General features: G+C 33.0%; 2 protein-coding genes across 19 annotated transcripts in view; one reads left to right on the top strand and one right to left on the bottom strand.

Moving 5' to 3' along the window:
- The window catches only part of Hipk (Homeodomain interacting protein kinase), a 47,017-nt gene extending 46,767 nt beyond the window's left edge, over nucleotides 1-250 (bottom strand). For all 10 annotated transcript variants that reach the window (XM_011069357.2, XM_011069363.2, XM_087406930.1 and 7 more), the window contains exon 1: nucleotides 60-250. The gene's annotated coding sequence lies outside the window, so the exon portion shown is untranslated. The remainder of the gene's footprint in view (nucleotides 1-59) is intronic.
- Nucleotides 1-22,906, top strand: part of LOC105154128 (Mucin related 11Da) — a 39,435-nt gene extending 16,529 nt beyond the window's left edge. For 3 of the 9 annotated variants that reach the window (XM_087406938.1, XM_087406937.1, XM_087406936.1), the window contains 5 exons: nucleotides 18,072-18,279; nucleotides 19,072-19,979; nucleotides 20,149-20,341; nucleotides 20,851-21,030; nucleotides 21,120-22,906. In XM_087406938.1, coding sequence (XP_087263064.1) covers nucleotides 19,164-19,979; nucleotides 20,149-20,341; nucleotides 20,851-21,030; nucleotides 21,120-21,289 — 1,359 coding nt within the window. In that variant the 5' untranslated portion in view covers nucleotides 18,072-18,279; nucleotides 19,072-19,163 and the 3' untranslated portion in view covers nucleotides 21,290-22,906. Of the gene's footprint in view, nucleotides 1-1,478; nucleotides 2,292-3,084; nucleotides 4,158-14,462; nucleotides 16,554-18,071; nucleotides 18,280-19,071; nucleotides 19,980-20,148; nucleotides 20,342-20,850; nucleotides 21,031-21,119 lie in introns of those variants that run through there. The other 6 variants (XM_011069446.2, XR_015545334.1, XR_015545336.1 and 3 more) reach the window with 6 other exon arrangements.
- Nucleotides 22,907-23,259: the final 353 nt, after the last annotated feature.

Here is a 23,259-nt window from a genome sequence, read left to right as displayed (position 1 = left end):
CATGTACATACACTCATACACATAAGACACATAGATGTACCGCTTCACTCAGTACTCACCTCTCGCTTCTTGGCCAGTGTCTCTCTCTTCAGGGACGGGCCCGACGGTCACGTAGCCGCATGTTCCGCTTATCCGCGGACTGTCTGTACCCCTGTCCGGTTTGTCGGGCACCCGTCAGCGACACACAGCCATCTTGCGTAGCGGCTGGTCTGGCTCGTCGCGCGGACGCCTTCGGTACGGTGGCCCCCGGCGAGAGCGACTGAGAGAGAGAGAGAGGCGGCGACGGCGACGACGACGACGACGACGACGACGGCGGCGACGACGACGACGACGACGACGGCGGCGCGCTGCGGTGGGGGGCAGGAGCCGCTGCTGCCGTCGAGCGACGACGACGACGACGACGACGACGACGACGATGACGTTCGCGCCGGCTGATGACGGCCAGAAGGACGGAACGAGACGACACCGACACCGACAACGACGACGGCGACGACGAGACGACGCGGTTCCGTCGAGCAAGTGCGTGCCGCACTAACACGCGCGCAAACCACCACTGCCACCGCCGCCCGCGCCGAGCCGGCGTGCTACACGCAACACGCAGCGGCGCGTACCTCTTCTGCTCCTCTATCGCCGCACCCCCGCCCGCGCTCGCTCCGCTCACCGAAGTACCATCGGAGCGCCTCTGCGCCGTCACCGCACCACTACTGTCACTGTCACCTTTTACCACCACTGTTACTACTGCTGTCGTCGTCGTCGCCGTCGCCGTCGTCGCCGTCGCCGTCGCCGTCGCCGTCGCCGTCGTCGTTACCGCCGCCGCTGCCGAAGTCGCCGCTACTACGACGGGCTACTATCGCCACCGACGTGCACGGCACTGCGCTACCACCTTTACGGTTTTCGCCACTTTTCCACACGTTCCATCCCCGTCACGTACATCGTTCCAACGCGGTCTCGTTTCACTGATTTTCGCGTGTCGTAGGCGCGGCGGAGGCTATTTCACGACACTATACGGCGACACCGAGTCCTAGTTCCGGAGCAAGCTGTCTCGAGCAACTCCACGATCGTGCATTCTCTTCCCTATGTCAACTCCCTTTCGCTCTTTCTTTTCCATACACATACACAAAGTACACACACACACACTACTCTTGGATGCACGTTTTCTTGCTTTTCTCGTCTTTCTCTTCCGCCTTATTACGAGGGTATTTCGCGACGCAGTCGTTTCGCCAGGTCGTCACTGCTTTCAATCCGTTGCGAACCGCGCTCCACCACGCACTACCCGCTAACCCGCGACCGCGATCAGGTTGGGATGTGGGATGTGGGATCGCTGGATGGAGTCAACCGCCGCGTGACGGGACGCGGTCGGCAATTTCCGTCGCCATGCACGAATCCGCCACCAGTGCTGGGTGAATTGCGGGCGTTCGCAGCACCCCGGCTTCTTGCGATTCCTACCGAAAAAATTCATCGCTCGCCTTGTCTTTAAGGTTAGGAAACGATCGTCTTTTGCAACGTCGATCCATTCGTCGTAGGCCATCTGGGCGTTCTATTTTGCGATCATTGGACTTCCTCGTTTCGAAAACGCAGAAACATTCGACTTTTCCTCGATTGGCGATCCGATTCTGCCGATTAGAGACTGATGACTTCCGCCAGAAATTTACGTAAACAAGATATTCTGTAACCGAGTTGTATATATCGTTAATATAAAAAATATTTCGAACAATATTCGACATTTGTTTATGAAAAAAAAGTCTTATTTGTAGAACACAAACATTAATTAGTAATCCATTAACAAGTGAATACGTTCTGTTCTAATGTAAACAAAAGAGCTCCGTGAAAATAATCAAGTTAAATTTCTCGATTATTTAAATACGTATTTTTTGTGAATCCGAATAATTTTTCATTGTCGTTTATTATTACGATATTTTAACATTATTATACATTTTTTAAGTAAAAAAATTTTGAGAAATGTACGATCTATCTTTTTTATTAATAATTTTGTTATTAATAATGTTTACTTTCTAGAAATATGGTTTCAAAAAAAATATTTCTACAAATATTTTTTGCACTCACTGTTATGCATTGGCGGCGCAATAAATAATTTTAATCGCTCGTTTATTTATTGAATAGAAATCCGAAAAATTTCGTTGAATATCTCAAACCTACTAGTATTCGAGCGATTGTGCCAAAACTTTTTCAATGTTTTATATCGGTTTAATCTCGTTTTATCCCATGTTTACGTTCTCTCAACCGCAAAACATGTAAAATACATAAAGATAATAAAAGAGAAATCCACGGATTATGTTGTATCAGTTGATTATCTCTTATTTTATTGTTTCGATAATCCCCCATTTATATTTTTGTTACTCTTGCTTTTTGACTTTTGAAACATGTAGATATCTTTTATATTTTTATCGAACAAAGTAAATTTCGTCTTTGATCCTAAAACATCTAAATACGTATGTATACCGACTGAAAGAATACATGACTATGATAAAACGACAATAATTATCTACTTCACAGCCCGATTTAAGATTTCTAATCTTTAGAAATTAGCTAATTAAAAATTAAAAATTTTTTTAAATTTAAAAAAATTATGAAACTTTGACAATACAAAGAAGATATCCTGACATGTAGTAATCAATTTTGTTTTCTGCCTGAATTCACTCTGAAGGAGTAAAATCAACTTTTGAACATTATTTTGTGTTTTTATTTTATTATTCACCAACAAATAGGAGATAGAGTAAAATTTTAAAGAGAAAATTTGGTAAATATATAGATAAAGGGAATCTAATTTGACATATTGTCAAAGTCATGGCCCTAAGACTAATTCTACAATGTGCTCTTTGTTTCCTGTTTCTTGCTGTTTGTCTCTGTTTGTCTCTTGCCTTTTTGATCAATAAGACAAGAGACAAACAGCAAGAAATAGAAAACAAAAAGCACATTGTAGAATTACCCTAAGTGACCTCTAAGAGATTTTAGTTGATATTCATTAAAAAGTTATTAATAAAAGAAGTTTAAGACATATCGTTTTATTATTAGTACATACAATACAATATTAAATATACTATACTTTACACTCTTTACTTACAGGGCATAATGAGGGACTTTTCCACGTGAAGCTAAGCTACCCCCCTCCCTCCTCCCTCCAGTTTAGGGACGTAACGATACTTCATGCGATCTTACTTCGCGTGGAAAGTTGTGCGTCTCTGCATCAAATATTTTAACAATGAATTTTATAGATGAAAAATGAATTTTATAGATATCTTCTTTTCTGTATACACACTTAACATAAATTCTATATCATTTTGATTAAATGTTATTTTGATTAAATGCTATTTAAAAAAAAACTCGTTTCTTTTTTAGTTGATACTTTTCTCCGAAATAAAAAAAAACCTACTTAGTTGATTAAAAATAAAAAAGATTGTATTTTCCATCTATTGTTTTAAGGAATAAAAGCCTAAAGTTTCGTAAGAGAAAAGCGTCAATTCAAAAAAAATTTACGACGCTACTTCGCGCAGAAAGTACGGATTTTAACTCGATGTTTTCACGGTTCGCTCATCCAACATTGTCGGGTCTTCGCAATGTTAGCTTCGACGTCGCTATATAGAGCACGAGCGTAACAGTTTCCACCGTCGGTGATTTCCATTCTCCTTTCGCGTCGCGCCGCGCCGCACCGTGTCGTGCCGTGCTGTGCTGACTCTCGTTCGAAAAAGTATGAAAACAATAGGACTGTGTCGGGGCCAGACTGGTGAATTACAATCGCGCTTGTGGGACCGGAGCGAGGACGAACAATTCCTAAAGTTCTAAGCACTTTCACGCGATTACGTCAGATGCATGACTTTAAAAATTTGCTTTAAAAACAAAATAATATTTACCCGCCGACGAGCAATCGCGTCTCATTCGGTCGGGCTGCAAATATATTTGGCTAAATATAACAGACGTACAGTTTTTATCCCCACTCTGGCGACATGATTTATAATAATGTATTATATTACTCGCACACGGAGTTGTCTTCCTCTCCCTCTCTTTCTTTCTCGTGGAAAACTTCTTTTCTGCTGCGCAACGCATGGTATATTTAAAAACAGGCTTCGCAATTTAGTATGTAATATTAAACTGAATAGCAATCGATTGCCACGTGGCGAAAAAATTCCACTCGCCTCGATGCTCATAAAAGAAGAAACCAACGAGACGGCAATGAAATCTAAATAATACTTTATATATATATATATATATATATATATATATATATATATACATATATATGAAAAATCATATACATACCCTGAAATAAATATTCCATTAAAAAATAATAAACGTTTTATGGAAATATATGGGTAGTTGCTATATATTGCCCGTTATTGTACGAATGATAGAAATTAATTTTTAGAAATATTATTATTGTTTCATTTCCATACAATTATAATCGTGATTGATGTCTTTTATAAGCTTCTCAAAAGTCAAACCAATCGGCACTGTTATAAATAAAAATAGAAAAAATTTGTAAAATTGTGAATAATTGTTAAAATTGTAAAAAATTTAGAAAATCAGGATTAATCGGTTTAATTTTTGATGTCAACTAATTTTCGATTAATATAGATTAACTTTAAATTGAGCAGGAAGTATTTTACTGCTAAATTTTTTTAAGTGAGAGAATCTTACTCCATAGAATTTAAAGATTACTTATTTATTCATTTATGTCTATTCATTAAATTTATTTATTTAAATTTAGTTATTTATTATATTTTGTTATTTTAAATTAACTTTAATTTCGGTTCAATTTACTTCTTATATTTTTTTTAATTCCAATATTGTAAGAATTAAAAAAAGAAGATAAAGAATAAATTAAAACAACATTGAAATTTATCTACATTTATGTAGAAATGAACATGGGTAGATTTCTTTGGTTTATCTGAGATTGTTTTTTCGATACTGATATAATTTCGTATCTCGGCCTGCCGGAGCTACTTGCCATCACGTTACGCGCCGTAAGAAGTGACACAATATAATAAAAATAAGAAATCTTAAATCGGCCCGAGCTCGCATGGCGGAATATCTTCCCGTTTATGAGCCAAGTGAAACCGGATCTTCGAGAGAAGGCGGTGTGTCAGTGCCAATATAAAGACAGTCGGCGCGAAATACTTCTAATTTGGTGCACGCCGGAATCGTGCGAAACGAATGCGGAACTTTCTGACCCCGCCCGCGAATAATTTTAGGCAAATTTTAAACCATGAGCCATTTTTAACAATCAATCATGATCCAATTGTGCCTCAGCAACGATATTGACGACAATACCTGAATCGAATTTACTGCCTGATATTAAATAAACAAGTATTACTAACGAAAAATTAATAAAGAATGGTCAAAATTCTGGAACAGGTAAAATTAGGAACAAAATTGAGAAGAAAAAAAGATTAATGGGAATGCTTTGAAGAGCACTTTTGTTAAACTCTTTGATCTATTTCTATTTTTCATTGACAATGAATAAAAAGTGTAACGAACACTACTAAAACGAATATATATGTATACTTCCTATTCTTTATCGAATATAATTGAAACAAAATTTATATAGGGCACAAATACATTTTCATGTACAAATTTTGTAGTAGAATTATTTGCTTTTAACACAGAACTGCAAACAGTAAAGTTTTATTTATTTCCTATTTGGCGTTTTAAATCAGAAAAATTTTCTCTTTGATGTTTTGATTTTTTAAATTTTTTTGAATGAAATTTCACTCTTTGGAAATAAGATTTACGTCAAAAATTTTAGAGAGAGATCTGTACCTTTATTACTTTCTTCTTTACCTTTAAATCAACCTAAATCCTTATCCAGAAGTTGACTTTTATGAAACTAATGTAATAGAATTTTTTTGTGAAATTTTAGGATACCATAGGATTTTATTTTTTAAGAATTTTTAAAAATTATTGATAAGCAAATATCTGTTACATGCAAAAAAAATTATCAGACTTGGATAAGTTAATATTTTTTTTTTTTATAAAATTAACGAAGTTATGAACGTTCAAGTACGCTTCGCGAAAAATAATTGCGCGCAGAACAAAGATAATCTTTTTCGAACGTTTTGTGAGTCGTCATTTGTGAGTATTATACATGAAGATATACTTGTATTAATGAATACGAAAAGTCGAAATAGCAATGAAATTTATAATCAGCTGATATGAGAAATCAATCCAAAAATTATTCCAATTAAAGTAGATTAAAAACTATCGAACCTGCTGCACGTATCCTCTTGCATGTTTAACGAAGTTAAATCCCCACAGTATTGTTACAAATGTTTGAGTCTATAAAGGTACAAATGCCCACCGATATGTGGCGACAGAGAATGCAGATTAAAACTACCACACGCAGCAAGCTATACGAGAAGAAAGAATGTTTCGTCGGCAGCATTAAAGATATAAATGTTTCGGAGGCTACAACCTCATCAGAACATTTATTATATGGACCGATAATACATATGAGTCTATGTAAGTTAAATTATGTAAGTTAACACAAATGATCATTTTATTTAATTGTATGGCTGTCTTGAAATTTTAAACACTTTTTTTTAGAAATCGCATTTTCAAAATCAAGTCAAATCGGTGATCAAGATATTTCGGAAACTGCTGCATTAATTTATTTTAAACTTTGCAGGTTTATTTTAGATATAAAAATGTAGTCCTTGAATAAATGATTTTTTTTCTGATATGACATATAGGTTTTTTTATTAATGAAAAATAAGCGATACTTTTTTTAACAAAAATTAAAATTTTAACTTTTAACGTTTGTCATTTTCCAAATCAATATTTCGAAAAATTGTTCGTTCAAAAATTAGACAATTTAATATAATAAATAAATCTTTTCAATTAACTCATTATTTTTTAAGTAACTGTAAGTATTATTTTCCAGAATCATAAACTTGTAACGGTAATTATTTTATATTTTGAGAATAAACCGTAAATGTAACTAATTACTTTCACAAAGTAACTTTCCCAATCCTAGATTTTTCTTTTCAATGTTTGGTATGCAGAAGTCTTTTAAGTACGAAAAAAATTACAGGTGCTATTTATATACGTTGATCAATGTATTTAAGGATGTATATATTTTACACATATTTTCAAGTATTCTTTAAGTACTTCAAGTTGATATAAAATTTTATTGCAATCTGATTACATCGCAGTGAAACTTAATTTGCCTAAATCATATTAAATATTTCATATTAAATATTTCACTTATGCAAAAAATTGAAAGTTTTATCATTATTTTTTAAATTAGTTTATGAAGACGCTACTAACATTCAGGAAGCTGCGATTCATCTCGTTTATAGCCTAGATCCAAGTAAAATTCGACCTCCTCTAACTTTGGTCGTCGGTGTGCTATGCACATGTTGCACACTCGCTAAGACATGCCTCTCATTATAACAATAAAAAATAATAACGAATAAAATAAGTAAACTATAAAAATAAATAAAAATAGAAGATCAATAGAAATAGAATGTTATATAAACCGCAAATTTCGCACATGTACAGTTTCTTTAAAATATAAATATAAACACGTTTGTAAAAATGGGATATGATACATTTTTAATCTCATCTTGAGAGATATCGCTATCTCACGTCTGTATTTTATCTTTTATCATAAGATTCTGTCGCGTAAAAAGCTTCGCTAAGTCAATAATAAGTTTACAAAAGCGATATATATTTAACCGTTCCAAATGCATGTCAGAAAACGCGCAAAGATTTTACTTATACAGTTGAGACTTATCGAGACGAAGGATAAATAGTCGAATAGGAACAATTATTTACGCAGCTGTTGGGATATAAGTTACAGTGCAACACGAGTTCCTTTCAGTTGGAGCGCGTTACGCTAAATTCATGTCTCTTTCTCTCTCTCTCTCTCTCTCTCTTTCTTTCTTCATCGTCGAAGTTAGCCCACAAACTCATCGGCGCGCGTCCGCCTCGCTACTTTCAATCACAAAACAATTTCGCTCGGACTGCAGTAATTACGCGGTGCGGTGCGGCGATGCCGAGGACTGCACGCTAAAATTTTCCGCATGTCATCAGGCCATCGCACCTGGTGCTTTACGCAAAGACACAGTTGAATACAAATCATTGTCCAAGGGTAATATTCATGCACAGACCGTTCTTATTTTAAGGTTTTCTTAAATAATGTCTTAAGATGGTAATACGGTACTCTGATTGGATTATGACATCGTAAGACTACCTATTTAAGACAGCCTTAAATATAAGATCCGACTGTGAATACCGGCCTAAATATCGCAGTGCCCGGGTTTAACGGTGGTTTCGTTTCTAAAGTTCGGTTAGGAATGTAGGTATCAGTTGAGGAAGACCAGTGCAAATAAAATTGCGCAATTTCGCTCGTAAATCTGGTAAATCCTCGATTCGAAAGAAGCGGCAACTATTTATCGTCTATAGAGAGTCTGAAAATCGTCACTATTTCGTGCGATATTCAAGACGATTTGTTTTCTACGATATTTTCAATGGGAAATCTATAAACCGTTGATACACGAAAAACACGATCGATTCGATCTTTTCTTCTTTGTACACCTTCTTACTTCACTCTTTCTCTTTCTCTCGATGTTCATCCTATTTGTCCTCATCTTTCCTTTCTCTTTCCTTCTCTCTTCCTCTCTCTCTTCTCTCCCCCGCTCTTTCACCCTCTTTCCCTTTCTCATATAATATGAAACGAGTTTCCAGCGATTCAATGCCTTGGTCTCGCAAATGTGAAAGTACATTACTGCTCTGAAAGTTGTTTTGCTCGAAGGTTTACTTCTCGAACGGCCCTGGACCGTTCACCGAGAAAAGAGCTTCGCGAAAGAGTCTAACGCGCAGTGAAAAATCACGAGAAAGAAGGAATTAGAATGGATAAAGGAGAGAAGCATTTTTTTCCGCAACTCGACAAATTGCGATTTCAACCGTGCGATAAAGAAATCAACAAGAAGATCGACGTCGCGCACGAGAAAGGAAAGCGGATATGAACAAAAAATTTATTATCTAATTCATCAATTATTTCAAAATTTAATTGTATAAAATAGACAAATCAGAATGTATTAGTCAAACGTCTCTCCTCATCTTTGTATTACGTTTGTATTATATTTATGAAATGCGATCAGTACAAATTTATTTTATTTATAATACAATATTTAGTCTATTTATTTTATATTATAATATATTTTTATACATTTTCGTATTTGTCGTCTCAATGCTCTTTTTCGTTATTGTATTGGGTCATCTAAAAAGTATCCGCGGTACTTTGGTACTAGATATATGACCATCTCAACACACATCTAGTGACAAAAAACCGCGGATACTTTTTAGATGACCCAATATTTCGTCATTTTACTAGTCTAAATTTTACTCCTTGGCCTCAACCGGTATAAATTCGCCTTATCATTCCTTTTATCACTTCCACTCGTGTGATCACACGTGTCTGTCCTCTCGAGACCATTTCGCTTCCGTACCGTCACTCCATCACCTCCTCTCGACCGGATTGTATTTCTGTTATCCGTTAGTGCGTCATCAACGCATGTGCGGTGCATACGCGAGGAAAAGCGAGCAGAAGTGCATCACGCCACATTATAATTGGAAACATAATTATAAGCGTATACGTAGAAATTATATATTCACAATAAATTACAACGTTTCGAATCGATTTTATTCAAGATCAGTAAAGGAAAAAAAAGAATTTTTTTGATTTGTTAAGCAGGGAAGCGAATCATTGATCCAATGGGAGATATCAAAAAAAGTTTTGAAAATATTGATTTTCCGACTAACCTTTCTGGAAATGAAAACCTCAATGGGGTTTATGCAATAATAGGTCCGTTCCTGTAGGTCTAGCTCTCAAATCAATGCCCACGTAAGGTTTCGCTATATAGATATGTATAGATCTAATCGACTTACTGACACTCGGAGCATATAATTTTATTACTGATAGGCCGAATTTAGTCCATCTCGTTCTCATTTCTTTCTAATAACGCCTCTTCACAGCACAATTATATCATACTTTTTGCGTTTACGATTGTCGCGGTTTTCGCGCATCATAAAACGTCGAAGTCATTTATCTTTCCTCGCAAGCATATTTTGCGACTTTCAAATCATCTTTTCCTTTTTTATATCAATCAACTCTTTAACAATCGCGTGTAAAGAACGCTTGGTTATCGATTTATGTAAAACAATATTTTTCATCGAATTCTAATTATACAGAATAATTATTTATCGTTATTTCCTATCTAAATTATTTTTATTATTTTTTATAATCATTATTTTTCATTATTTTCATTATTATAAATGATTTTTATTATGATAATAGAAAAAAATGAGAGGAAAATATTTGTTTGAAAGGATTTAAATTTCTTCATTATTTCGGAAATAATAAATGTTTAAATGTAATAAATGTTTAAATATATATACGTACGATTGATGCAAATAACGGTAATATTGCTGCAATATTGCTGTAATATTTCGTGCTGTAGCGAGATCATATATTCTTAAACAAGGATATATGGTACATAACGCCTAGGAACACCAGAGTGGGAATCCGAACATGTCCCAGAGTGTGAGAGATATATCTATTTTCTTCCAATTTGTAGCTACACACATATCCACGATTATATATTTTTTTTTTTATATAAAATTTGCTCATTGAAGATAACTCGGAACAAAGTCGAAACGTTTGTTGGATTCTGAAATAATTTAAAAGGAACACAAATAAAAAATTAAATGTGCTCCAATTACCACGCTTGATTTTCATTTATATTTTTCTATATTTATATTATTATATTCAACTTTTTTGAAAAGTCCTAATTGTATATTATTATTTTTAATAATAAAGTCACATCTGTAATATTACAGAAAACATATGTAATAATGTTATATAATGTTTATTTTAGAATACAAAAATATTTGACATATAAAACTATAGCTTTTTTTCTTGAACTTATTACTCTTTCTTGTTGTATAAAACGACAACTTTCACCCAGTCAAGGAAACTTTCAAGATGAGATCGTGTTGAAAATATTGATCAGTGTCAGGTAATGCAATTGAACCATTCGACTTTCTATTGTTTCGTGAATTGAACAATTAACGAGTGACAGTCGAATTACGTAGCGTTAATATTAAAATCAATTCTAGACGATATGTCATCAGCAATTCAAATGGAAATCTCAATATACGCGAATCACACGATTTTTCATTATTATACAACAAGTTATTATTTTTCATTAATCTGAAAATAAAATTTAGAGCTTCTATAAATAAAATTTATTTTACAATATATAAATATGAAACATCATATTTCTCTATCTTTTTTTTTAAAGAATAAAAATGAGCTGAAATATTCGCTATTCAATTTATCCTCTATTCAATTTATATCAAGTAAGTACATGTTATTTTCATAATTTTTATTTTTTTATTTAGTAAATTATAAATTGTTTTTATTTTTTCCTCAAATATTTATAGCATTATTATTTATAAAAACGTGATATGTGGATGCATATAATATGTAAATATATGTATGAGTATATTTATAATTTATTAAATTCGGATCCTGAGTTCATTAATTGTAAAAATGACTAAGGATCAGTAAGATAATCTTTTTTCTGTAGAGCTTACTATATATATGTGTGTGCATATGTGTGTAATATGCGACACGCAATGTACGTACATATAATGCAGTATGGTGTCATTCGGTAAAACAGTGTGTAATGACATCTTGCGTATGATATTAAACTTGCTCGAATAACTTGCTAGAACAATCTTTAACCAAGGAACATAATAGAAGAAGATTTCAATATTATCAAAGGATGATACTGCAATGGTATCAAGATTTCATAACGTTTTATCTTATGTTGATAAAACATATATATGCAATTTATTAAAAAATTTTCAAATTTTTTAATATTAAAACTCATAATATTGTTAGAAATAAAAACTAAATGGTCAAGCGGAATTTTTAGTGCTGAAATAATTTTGTGTGAATGTTTATATTACGTCTCCAATCCCTCAAACTGCGCGCCAAATTTATTTTGACAAACAATTTCATATTGATGTTCGTAGACATCTCAGATTGATTTTGATATTCCAATAAACATCCTAAAATTTGTAAATAATTTCATTGTGAAAAATATTACCTCAGCCGAAGAATAATATTTTTTGACAGAAAGTTCGTTCCAATTAAATCTATCAAAAATAATATTATTCAAGTTATACTTTATTTTCCATAGATAGTTATGATTTCCCTGTTATCACAATTCTCTAACATAAATTGAAAGTAATACAATGATAATTATATGTTTAATTGACACGTTATAAAGATTATTTTAAATGAGAGTACATTTACACATTAGAGCATCGATTTTTATGCAGATAAATGCCGTTTCTGACATACATCCATTGTCCTTTTATCGCATTCTGCGCACGTCCGAGAGTAGAAAAGCACAGGTGAAGCATGCACGTGGGGGAGTTCTTCCGCTTTTACAATCGTAAAACCGCAGGTGCAGCTTGTCGCACAATGAACAATGCTCGTACACCTCGAACAATTTCGCAAATTAAACTGCAGTTTAATCCAATTTTTCACGAAGCTGTTTTGTTTCCGAGTTTGCGATTGAAACGGTCATTTTCGCTTTACTCTGGCGCCATAAGTTATTTAATTTTCATAATTTAATTTTCACAAATTGGTCTTATAATTGAACACTAATTGACGCACTAATTGATTCACTGCGCACTCGGTCCCTCGTGTATTTGATAAAATGTACCAATGCTTACTGTACAATTAAATTGTGTGAAAATGCATTTAGTATATAATTCTTTCATTAATTGAAACTTGTATAAATATTTTCTGATTCTCTCTCTCTCTCTCTCTCTCTCTCTTTCGCTTAAGTTCCGCACAATTTTCAGAAATAAATATACAAATGAAATTAATAAGTAGCTTCCAGAAATTGACAAATCATGTACAAAATATCGAATGAGAAAAAATTCATAGCGCTATAAATTTTTGTTCCGACTCGATATTTTGTGTACAATTTATCAATTTTTAGAAGCTATTTTTCGAAGTAAAATTTCAAAATTTAAGCAGCTCCTAACTTCTCTAAAACGAACAAAATTTAAATTTAAAAAAAAAGGGAAAAGTTTTAAAGCGTAAAATCTCTATTTTCGAAAGATTACTATGACCTTTGAATTTTTGTGAATTTGATAATTTTATTAGGTGTTGGAATTAATTCGTAGCGTTTTACAAGTGATGGGAAGTACTTTCATTAATGTATTTTTTAATGCTCATGTGAAATAAATAACATTCTTTCATTAAAAACGCTACGAATTAATTCCAACACCTAATACATATAGCAAATTATGAGCTAAACAAAATGGAAAGTTTTCCTTTCACTTTGTGGCTTTGTCAGGTGCCTAAAAAAACTGTTACTGAATTATTTGTTATTACACTATCGCAAATTTAATAAAAAGGAGCATTTCGATTTTGATTACTAATAATTTCTTAAAAATTATTGTACTACAATTCAGAAAACAAATACATAAATCTGAAACTTTGCTCTGTTGATTAATATAAGTAATTCTCAAATATTCTTTAAAAATATATACATGATACAAATGAAGTAGCGCTACAATTTTTTGTTTCAACTCAATAAAATATTTTATTAAATATATATATATATATATATATATATATATATTCATAATAATTTTTAAATATTATCAAAACTTAATTTTAAAATACTTTTGTCGCAAAATTAATTTTATTTTCAAATATAAAGTATATCTAGTTTCATTTAATATTTTTGTGAATCTTAATCTAATTTAAATAATGTAAAACTAAAAACGCTTTGAAAGCGTAACGTATACAATTCGTTTCCTACGAAGCCATTCAAGTATAGCGAAGAACTGCTCGCGCGTGCAAAGTTTAAGTTTCGCGAACTTGATAGTTTGATCGTCAACGCGTGCATGATCGATCACACGAACCATATGGTTCACGTGCCCCCAGCATGGAAGTAATGGGTCATGGTTACGTAAAGAAGACCTTAAACGGTGATCACGCTCTGTTCTTATGTTTCGAAAGTTGATATACAGCGCAGATGTTCCGGAAAATATCCGATCTCATTAAATAGAAACAATTTCAGATAGCGTTTGATCGATACAGAAACATAATTTAACATAAAGTGAGTTGTCGAAAATTTTCTTCTTAAATATATTTCTCAGGCAATTAAGAATAATTATTTAGAATTAAATCGTTTAATAAAATAAATTCGATAAATTGTTTAATAAAATAAATTCGTAAAATTGTTTAATAAAATAAATTCGTAAAATTTAATTAAAACGATAAGTCAATTTATAACGGTTCCAATAAATGTGTAATTTTTTGTACGTTGCAAATGAAACAAGGCTCGTCGATAAAATTTGTATAATCAATCAGCGTATAAGTATTTGATAAAATTTACTATCCCCTTTTTACTACGAAGGTCAATTGATACGTTATCATGGTCATTGTTATTTTTCTGAATACGATAAGTCGAATCAATTCTATCAAGAGAAAGATAAAACATTATTATGGAGAAAACAGACAAAATGTACAATTATTTTGATAATTATAAATTAGGCAAAATAAAATTAAGTAATATAATAAATTGCAATTGCTGAAAGATAATAATAATTGATAAGATAACATTATTAAAAATACGCTCTTTACCAATAAATTAAAATCTTAAAGTTCAGGCTATCTTGAAATTTTAATTATTTTCAAGGTTTTCTTTTCTTATATAAAGATTAATTACTATATATAATAATACGTTTAATTAATATCATAATTAATGTACGTTTTTAATTATAGTTAATATCATAATTAATGGGAAGCCCTAAAAGCCATTAAAGGGCAGGAAATGTGTGTCCTCTTTTTCTCCGCAGTCTTCCCAACCCCTTCGATTTCGATTTTGTCGCGATGGACTCTTAATCCGGAAGTCGGTGCTTTTGAAAGGAAATTACCTTCAAAGGATTCTGTCGGTCGACCATTTCCTGCAAACGCGTTAACGGAAATTTTAATGTTTATAAAATACCTAATAAACGTCGACTGCTGCTTGTCTCGGAATTAAAAAGCCGCGGATGCACTTTCATTGAGTGGTAGAAAGTATCAGAAATGGTGAATGACGTCATATGGGATTATGAAACATATAATGAAAATTGCTCGGCAATACATAATAAAGCAACGATTTCGCGAATGACTGCACAAAAAAAACGTTGCAGTATTAACAAATTTAACTAGATATAGATAAAAATAATATTTTGTTAAGTCATCAAGATAATTAAAAAACTCAAAATAATATAAAAATTCTTAATGAAAAAGCTTAATGAATAATGCTGCAGAAAAGTTCGTTATTCAACAAACTTAAACATCCTACATAATTATTTTGATAACATACATAATTAGTTTAACAAAATTATTTTCTGATCTGTATGTAGATACATTAAAAATACCATTAAATTAATTAAATAGAAACATATTTCATTTTTCGTTAATTTCATCTATTCTGATTCAACGATATTATTAGTCGCCGCGCTAAGTTACCAGTAAAGGGTTAATTTTTATAATAGTAATAGTGCAACGCGTTACACATTCGTTTCTAAAATTCGTTGCATGCTCACTCGTTGGCGTACTTTCGTGTTGTTTATGGATATTACAATTACCTCGTAAAACTTTTTACGCTTTGACCTGTTACGGACGATCGCCGTCGCGTCGCAACCGTTTCTCACGGAGGGAAAAAAATGCTCTTCTGCGATGACGGTTGCTTCACGCAACATAAATTTTACGCGTGGAACCGTTTGCGTAGACTCTCCGTTTGCGTAGGTCCGTCTTTGCAGGTGTCCCTCGCGAAATTTTCGCACAATACGCATGCTGCGTATCGGCTCTCAGACCGTATACGTTAATCTGCGACGCGCCAACGCGATCACGGAAGGGTGGCGAAATTGAGTTAACGTGCGAGTTAATACCCACGAAATTATGCTGCGTCGAATAAAAATTGGCCACTCCGCGATGCGTGTCGAATTAGCACGCACTCTGATGCGTTGTATGAGACAGTAATTTTTTAAATGATCAAAGAAAAGTCACAATGAATTATTATCTTTTGACATACTTGAAACAAGTAATTAATATTTAAATGCAATATGCACTTTTCTGTGTATTGTGAATATCCGGATACTTGCGAAAGTACTAACGAAATAGGTCGTGTAATAATCATATTTATTCCAAACTCTTCCAAAAATTATAGTTTCCTTCAATATCAATTTCTTTCTCGTAAAAATATTTCAAAACGTTTATTCATTAATGGCGCCAATTTCTAAAAATGCCGATCGAATTAGGACGAGAAAATTAGGACGTAAAAGTGGAATTTATGTAAATTCTTTCTTTGTCCAGTTGTCTCGTCTCGCAGTCACACGCTTCGCGTAAAATTGCCACGAAGCGGAGCAAATCGACATGCATTATTTATCGTTGGGGGTGCCTCTATGGGAAACTCTCTCTCGAGGGGGTGAAAACGTCAATACAAGTTTTGGTGAGAATTTCTTTGTTCTACTCGTATTTACATAAATTATGCTAAGCTCAATTATAAAATACCGCACATGACGAAAATAAATTAATATATGACCTGATCGTTAGATTTCTAAGATTATTTTGAATTGTACAAAAGATTATAATAATGACTTTAAATAAGTGTTTCAACAATCGGCATTATTCACAAAATATTCGTGAAGCAATCGAATGAAGCAATCGAAATAATCAATTGTTTGTATTGTTAGTGCACCTTTCGCCGCGTATTGTGGATAACCACTCGCACGTAAAGGTTCAAAGAGATCCAAGAAAGGGGTTGGCACAAACAACCCTTCGACATGGCAGATGGTCGATTGAACAAAATCGATCTCTTGATCTATCGAAATCTCAACGTTGTGTCACCGCGGGGGCGCCTGGCCGTCTCTTTAACGTTATTTTTAACAATTTCCACATGACGATCGATTGATATAAATATCGAAGGGTTTCGTAACATAGCAGATGTTCTCGTCTAATACATCTACGATACTCCGCTTCGGTGTTTGTATCACCTCGGTGTATATTTTCGATAAATTAGACGACGTGAATAGATCCTTAAAGAAGCTTAATCACGATAACGCGTCGGCTGAGCACAGTTTAACCAGAGAAAAAAGAGAATTGCCCAATGATTTCGTTAGGCAAAGATCGCTTGATAAAGACCGAAGGGTTTCGTGACCGAGCAGATGCTTCGAAACTCGAAACGTCGTATACCATTTTTTGGAATTTTTTTTAACGTTAAGCTGTATCGTTTATCCGTGTCGACATCTAAATTTACGAAAAGGAAAGATCGTTGTAAAAAATATATTTCCCAACAAACGAAAAACACAACACAGCAAGATCGAACGCAATGTAGTTTCAGCGATATAGGAAATTGATGGATAAAATATCCAAGCGAATCGCGAATTAGACAGCTGAATGAATAATGGTATTTCATTAGTAAGCGGGATCAATGATTAGTGGCTTAATGCGTAATTAATGACCACCGGATGTATCGCATGACCACGTCGAGCGCGATTTTTCGTCATGACAATACTCGCTACCTTTTTCCACTATCACGTGCTGCATGTTGAGATAATAATTGAAACCGCAACCACTCGCGAGTAGAAATTAGAAAAGGGGTGGCTCGTATAGGAGGGTAAAAGGAGACCAGGTTTGTTTCGCTGGCTTCGATTGCAGCGCAGCATGAGTCGCCAACAAAGAAGATAATAATACGGCGGAAACGAAAAGCCAGACAATAATGTGCGATGGTGTAGGCAATATATAGCGGAAAGGGATGCATTCGTGCGTGATTTGTTAATTGTTATTATAGTGCGTTTGCCACATTTATTAAATTGAATAATGTATTCGGTAAAATTATGCGCTGCAATAATATATAATGTTATTGAAAGTACAACATCCATTTTTAAATATTGATTGCATGTGACTGCAGTTAAACGAGAAGCTTATTTCTGAATTATTTTGAATTTATCAAGATTATACCTTATAGATCCAGAATCCAGAAATTTGAAGGAAATTAATGAAGAACAGAAATTTTTATAAATTATCATCGGGAGTTTAATTATAATACTTACAGAATAATATACGACGCGTCATATCGATTGGTTCTGAGAAAAGGGATATTAGAGATATCTTTATCAGACCGTCTGGCCAAAAACTAAATGATAAGCCCAATCGAAATTCCAGTATTGTCGAAGGTAGGGATATTTTATTATCTATATTAACCCTTGTCGCACGAGCGATAATTTTATTCTTTTAGAAAACAAGTGGACTGATATTCTCTTTTGTGACAGTTGCGTCTTTTGTGTATTTATTTCGAAATTTTTTTTTAATTTTTACCAACATTGAAACTCCAATTCTATACTTGTACAAAGTAAAAAAAAAAAAAAAAACACGCGTGCACACAAGTTGATGAGCGAAATAACGAAGTGTAATTAATAATACTAAATTTTTTCACGACCCACCAAAAATCGACTTGCATCTCATACTTTGGGTTGGAAATCCTTTAGACATTTCATTTCAAATTTCGATAAAATATGTTTTAAACAGTTGCTCTTTTTAAAAACTTTTCCGTATTTTATTTCTCATCAAATGCTATTATTATAATTAATATAATAATATAGTGGTGCGTGTATGCTGATGAGTTCTTAACTCAAAAAGTATTGAAAATAAAAGAAAACATGAAAAAATCATCTAAGGCAATAATGATCGGGATAGTGATCTGGTTAGTCGCAAATGAAATTGTATTGATCTACAGTTAGGTAACTCCATTTTTTTACCATAATAAGTTTTAATTTTGATCATTGTTGAAAAATCCAACTTCATACATGTACAAAGTTGGAAAAAACGCGAGTGCAAGTACACAAAGTAACGAAATGTAATTAATATATTTAAATTTTCATCAAAAATCGGTTCGCGACTAATACTTTGGCGATCTCTCAATAAACATTTTATTTTAGTAAATATCAATAAAACATTTGTTTTAACAGTTGCATGCACAATCCAGACAAATAAAGATATCACATTTGAGGATCAAAACGTACAGAGAAATAATACAACAGTTCCTACAACGACGAGCTCAATGACAGTATCAACCACAATATCAACTACATTACGGTCCACAATTTCGAAAAATTTTACAGAAAAAACAACTATTTCGCAAACAGACCGTATACCAGTTTTTACAGGAAACACGAGTGTGACAACAGAATCGAATGTAGCAACGACGAAAATAACGATTCCGACTCCGACTCCGAATTTGACATCTAAAACAAGTACAACAGATGGAATTATTACAGTTCCTTCAACGCAATCTACAACGATATCCATGCGTTCTACAACAATGCCAATGCAATCTACAACGCAATGTGTATCAAACATAACGTATCCATCATCCACGACAGCATCTCCGTATTCGACTACAATAGATGCTACAGAAATAATTACAACAGAAAATATAACACTTCCGATAATTTCAACGACATTCGTAACTAATCTAACGGTACTTACACCTCCACCGCAATTACCAAATACTACATCAACGTTTTTATCATCCATGCCGCCAGTTACAACAAAAACGACAAATACAACGACAATTACATCTAAAACAAATGTAACGGAAAAAACGACGTTTACTATGAAAACGATAACATCGACGTCTTTTTCGTCTTCTTCAATGGGATCTTCTTTATCAATTACGAAAGAAACAACAACAAGAAATTCAACCTTTACTGATAGTGATATCAATGTAACCGACCCAAGTACGACTGAAGAAAATATATCAAAAATGACCACTCCTATATTTAATTATATCCTTAGAGATGATAAAGGAGTGGCGTGCGTTCTGGCAAACATGACGATTCATGTAAATTTACGATACACAACGAAAGATTTTCAGGTAAATAAATAATAATATAATTTATAAAAATAAATATCACAGACTTTTTATACCTTTCAGAAATGTTCATTACAACAATTTATATTTTTCTTTAATTGGTCATTTCGTCAACAATATATGTGTCTAATCATTATTTTACTGCGTCACAGAATGCATTTGCGTTTTTTAGATACTAGAATCCATGTTGACGGTTCCAACAGACGCAACGACGACAGGTATTTGCGTTGGAAAAACAGCCAATATGACTTTGAGTTGGGAAGAACCAGTTAAAAGCTACAACAATAAAAAGAATAAAATTACTTTTAATTACTCCCATGATAATAGCAAGTTTTTTCTTGATTCCATTTTCGTCGACTTGCATGGTAATAATTTCTCATATATCGAATTGCACTTTATTCTGCAAAAATGTATATAGGAACGTATCATATAATATAATATAATATACTTGTTTACCATCATATAATATGATATACTTGTTTGTGTAACCACTTAATTATTATTTTGATCTTTTTCATTTAGAAATACAGGGTCCGGCAAAATGATCTCCCACATTTTAATCTTTAATAATTTAAAAATGTGGGAGATCATTTTGCCGGACCCTGTATTATAAAAGTGTTTATCTCACATAAATAGAGAAACGTCGAGAAATATAGTTGAGAGTGAAGCTTGGTGATAATAATGTTTCTTTGTGAATTATTAAATACATTTTTTCAGTTCTTATATTAGGCAACAAGATTTAATCTCGACTATATTTGACTCTACTTATTTATGTTATTTACATAAATAATCTAGTTTAACTTATTATTGAGTATTTTTCTCATTATTTCATTTAAATGCGTTAAATAAAAAATATTTTCTCGATATTTGACAGAAAAAAGAATGATAGGAAACTCAACGGCCAGGCATCGATTATTCTCCGCTGCGATAAAAGATGGAATATTTATATGCGAAATAAGCACTATGATAAATGTCGAGAACAAGATAAATATTGATATTTCTGATATCTATTTAATTGTCTTCAATGAGTGTTTCAATAATTGTAGAAAAACAGGTACAGTAAGTCTTACGATTTTATTAATTGTATTAATTTAAAAATTGCTTTTATTAATTGTTTTTAGTTAAATATTTTGAATATTTCAGTGACTAATTGCATTGCTAAGACAGTTATTAAAATCATCGTAATCATTGGTATAATAATTGTTAGTATCGTTCTCAATATTATACTTTATGTCTTATATTCATTATGGTATGTACAAAGAAAATCCAAGAATGATTCCAAGAACATTTTCAGGAGGTTTGTCAGGCATTAGTTTTTAGAGAAAATAATTTTAAAAACCAAACGAATAGCTTAGAATTTAGAAATTCCAATGTCATTCCAGTAGCATTGTAACATGTACATTAAATTATATATCACAAATTAAAGACATCTTATAAATAGAAAATATTAGAGAGAAACATCTATTTTTATTTACAAATAAATATTTCTATTAAATTTCTATTATCTTAATAACGTGCTGTTATCGGTGCACTAGCGCTATGTTTTTTCTTTTCTTCCTTTTTTGTCACAGGAATAAGAATCCTAAGTCAAAATTCCATTTTTGTATATTTTTAGAATAGAAATCGTTTAATGTCTACATTGAGAAAGAAATGTTTAGTATTTGTGACTATAATTGCAAAATAAAATTATTATGATTAGGAGCTCCATTTTTATAATTATTACTATTACATAATATTAATAATAATAATTATATTCATATACATCAAATAAATATATAATATCAAACATATATACAGGATGTTTCAAATGATACGCACCACTTACTAATGACAGAGATAAAGATATATTCTAATCACAAGAAATAATTACTAATTTATCATTCACTGAACACTTCAGTTTGAAGGTCAAAACCTATATGTTGATAAGAATAAGTGTGATATAAAATAACTGTAAAAGAATTATTAAATTACTATTAGATACAAAAAGTACAACTTAATTAAGTCACAGTTATAAATAGAAAAAGAGAAACAAAATTAAATTATAATTATTGAAAAATAGTAACTCTAACTGTAACTTTGTTACAAATGATTATTATTTCTAATTATTTTCTAATCTTATGTTCTACAATTATTTTACCATGTATTTATGGTCACAAAAAAAAACCAAATTTCTCTCAATGTATGAATTGAATTGATAATCGATTCATGGGAGATGTGGCAATAAAGATTGCGTATGGCGCTGGGAAACATAGCATTCTTTAATTAGTTAGGCTTAACAAATAGTTCAATCGCCCCCTGTATCCGTTACGGTTACGCCCACCCCGATTACCTCGTTATGTGATAAACTGTAACATTTACAGCACCATCTGCGCAATCGTGTGAACGTTGATCAGCTGGGGGATTCTACGAAGCATACATTCCTCACATAATATTGATTTCAATTCTAGTAATTCTCGAAGCGAAACCGATGCGATGTTGTCTAGATAAAATGTTGCATTGTTCTCTAACATTTTACGAATTTACATAGTGAGCATTCAACGTATTCACCTAATGACGAGAATGTCATCTACGATGTCACCTACTCCCTCAATGACGCGTACCGGAAAAAGATTGTATTTCAAACCGATTCCGGCAGAAAAAATATCAAACACTACAGACACACCCTTCGTTTAACACCTGGATATCATATCGCTTACAGCAGATGTCAGCGAAATTTACGATTATCCCTATTAATTGGTCAACAGGAATGTCCACTATCACGGGAAATATACGGGAGGCATCGTTTCTATTACCGTGAGAACTACGAAAAATATTAAAAGTAAATCGTAAATTGACACGATAATATAGCTACTTAAAGCTGATGTAATATGATGACAAAAAGAATATTTATATTATTACAAAAGTAACAGAATTAGAGAAAAAAGAAGAAAGACGATAGCATTATTTATACATATTATACAATAAAACATGGAATATATTTCTCGTCAAATTATTGCACCTGATATTTTCTAACTTTTTTGACTCGCTCCTGTAAAATATTCCGAATTTGTTAGGAAAGATACCTGAGCATCTTAGACAGCGTCAGCTGTTCAGGCACCGCATCCCTTTAAAATTTAAAGATCCTGTAAAGCCTATTATTCCTCGCTCCTCGTTTGAACCGAACCTCTGTAACGACACTGAGCAGAGGATAAGCTGTGAAAAGTGTCACCGTTGTTTCGCAAAGATTTATAAGAGAAAATATATAAGAAATCTCCGCTTTCAAAGGAAATAACAAGCGCGACTT

The sequence above is a fragment of the Acromyrmex echinatior genome, chromosome 6 (assembly GCF_024713525.1).
Source record: "Acromyrmex echinatior isolate Ae372 chromosome 6, ASM2471352v2, whole genome shotgun sequence".
Lineage (NCBI taxonomy): Eukaryota > Metazoa > Arthropoda > Insecta > Hymenoptera > Formicidae > Acromyrmex > Acromyrmex echinatior.
This window is presented reverse-complemented; position numbering and strand designations above follow the sequence as displayed.